Below are 2,500 nucleotides of genomic sequence, written 5' to 3'. Positions count from 1 at the left end.
TTCTGAACCATTCACCGTGTCGGCTCAAAGGAGCGTTGAATGTGCTGCAAACAGACGCACAAGGTCTTTCCTCAAGTTGACTTTTTATTCCCCGACACAAGCGAGAGAGGACGCACAAAGCAGCTTTCACTCAGCGAGGACGAGACGCTCGGCTCAGTTTCCTGTCAAAACGAAGGTCATGCTGAGAGGTCAACGTTAGCTCATTCTCAGGCGTGAAGGCGCCTCGTATTCCACCTGAATTTGAAAGAGACGACACTGATGTGCTGTAATGACCAGGTCAGGAAAAGGTCACGAGCCAGGTTGAAGTATTCCTTCAAATTCCCTCTTGTTCATAAACGTTTGGAGGACTTCCTGTATTTGTCACAACCTCTCCTGCAGCTCCTCACACATTCGTGTTTGATATTTAAAAAGCATCCCGTCAGTCGCCAGGACTCAAAGTTTACAAAATGCACAAAGACTGTCACGACAAACCATTTACGATCACTTTGCTGGAAGTGACAACGAGCACATTTAACGTCTCACTGTGACGTCCAATCAGGGCGCAGAGTCTGATCGGCATCACATCCAGCTGCTGTCATGGATTCTGCCTGAGAGGATTTACGAGTCAGGCTTTGGGACCAGCAGGCCCGTGTGCTCGCAGGCCGCCGTTAAACGACCTCGACGACACAAACGCACGTGAGGCCACGTCGCCGCCGTCGGCTTATCACCACTAAACTCATCCATTACTCTTCCCTTCTCCCTTCTGATCAAACATTTGTTAAGCCTCCACGCCCTGAATCCACGGCCACACTTTCAGCCTTCCTGTCCCCACATTCTTCTTCTTCTTCTCTTATATTTTGGCAGATTAAAGAGGAGACAAAGAAGCGCGTCGGTGCTTCTGTTTAGTGAAGTGACGAACGTCTCTCTGATATTAGAAACTGTTCAGGAGGGGGAGCATCACGCCGAGGTCAGACTACAAGTCATGAGTTCTTTACAACAACTGGGACGACTCACGACTTCCAGCAGAACGATCATTTGTTTTTGTTTTTCTCGGGTTTTGATGGCACACGAGATGATGATTTGTATTTATGGTCTTTGTCTCGTCGTGGTCTCTCCCTTCCTCGGTCTTGGTCTTGACTGAGTCTCGGCGCCTGAGTGCCTGCAGGGGGCTCCGCAGGCTCATCAGCAGCAGCCGCCATGTTGGAAATACTGAACCCTGATCTCCTGACGTTCAACATGTGGACCTTATTCATCCAACTGGTAATTTATTCAATTCATAGCAAAAACATTTGAATACGTTTCCACCTTTGCATTTTTTGTTTTGTTTTTGTTTGCGTGCGTTCATTGTGACCTGCTCGTCTGCAGACGTGTTTCTTTACTCTGAGCCTTCTGACCAATCAGAGCACTTTAACACGACATGTCACGTTCACACACTGATAGCAGGACGATGCTAAGCTAAGACCCCGTTAGCATGAACACATCCACTTCATACACGTTCACTCACTGATAGCAGGACGATGCTAAGCTAAGAGCCCGTTAGCATGAACCCACTTCATACACGTTCACACACTGATAGCAGGACGATGCTAAGCTGAGAGCCTGTTAGCATGAACACATCCACTTCATACACGTTCACACACTGATAGAAGGACGATGCTAAGCTAAGAGCCCGTTAGCATGAACACATCCACTTCATACACATTCACACGCTGATAGCAGGACGATGCTAAGCTAAGAGCCCGCTAGCATGAACACATCCACTTCATACACGTTCACACACTGATAGCAGGATGATGCTAAGCTAAGAGCCCGTTAGCATGAACACATCTACGTTCATCCACGTTCACACACTGATAGCAGGACGATGCTAAGCTAAGAGTCCGTTAGCATGAACGCATCCACTTCATACACATTCACACGCTGATAGCAGGACGATGCTAAGCTAAGAGCCCGTTAGCATGAACACATCCACTTCATGCACGTTCACACACTGATAGCAGGACGATGCTAAGCTAAGAGCCCGTTAGCATGAACACATCCACTTCATGCACGTTCACACACTGATAGCAGGACGATGCTAAGCTAAGAGCCCGTTAGCATGAACACATCCACTTCATACACGTTCACACACTGATAGCAGGACGATGCTAAGCTAAGAGTCCGTTAGCATGAACACATCCACTTCATGCACGTTCACACACTGATAGCAGGACGATGCTAAGCTAAGCGCCCGTTAGCATGAACACATCCACTTCATGCACGTTCACACACTGCTGCAGGTGCCATCAGGAGTATCTGTGAGCGAATCAGCAGCCTTCGTCAATCTGAGTGAACTATAGTAACCTCTGCAGGTTGAAGAAACTGCGCAGTGGACCAAGGACTGTCAACTTCATGAAACAGAAATCTGCAGCTCCTCGTGCTGAAGCGGTGAGGATCGTTCCGGAGCTTCCTCCTGGAAGCGTCCAGATATTTTCAGGAGCGCTCGTGTTCGTTGAACGCTTCCCTCCCTTCGTCCTCGCCG

The 2,500-nt window shown here is 48.6% G+C and overlaps 2 protein-coding genes and 1 long non-coding RNA gene across 3 annotated transcripts in view; 1 reads left to right on the top strand and 2 right to left on the bottom strand.

The window, feature by feature from the left end:
• The window catches only part of srcin1b (SRC kinase signaling inhibitor 1b), a gene marked incomplete at both ends in the record, with an annotated part of 18,868 nt that extends 17,690 nt beyond the window's left edge, over nt 1-1,178 (bottom strand). The window contains 2 exons of the mRNA XM_079372324.1: nt 1-129; nt 1,118-1,178. The exon at nt 1-129 is cut by the window's left edge and continues 29 nt beyond it. Coding sequence (XP_079228450.1) covers nt 1-129; nt 1,118-1,178 — 190 coding nt within the window. The remainder of the gene's footprint in view (nt 130-1,117) is intronic.
• Nucleotides 1-2,500, bottom strand: part of LOC306817093 — a 160,747-nt gene that overhangs the window by 128,334 nt on the left and 29,913 nt on the right. The window lies entirely within an intron of this gene.
• Nucleotides 1-2,500, top strand: part of LOC306817072 (UDP-glucuronosyltransferase 2C1-like) — a 78,870-nt gene that overhangs the window by 54,290 nt on the left and 22,080 nt on the right. The window lies entirely within an intron of this gene.

Source organism: Symphodus melops, assembly GCF_947650265.1.
Source record: "Symphodus melops genome assembly, chromosome: 21".
Taxonomy (NCBI): Eukaryota; Metazoa; Chordata; class Actinopteri; order Labriformes; family Labridae; genus Symphodus; species Symphodus melops.
Note: the sequence above shows the minus strand (reverse complement) of the source record. Positions and strands in the feature narration are given on the sequence as shown.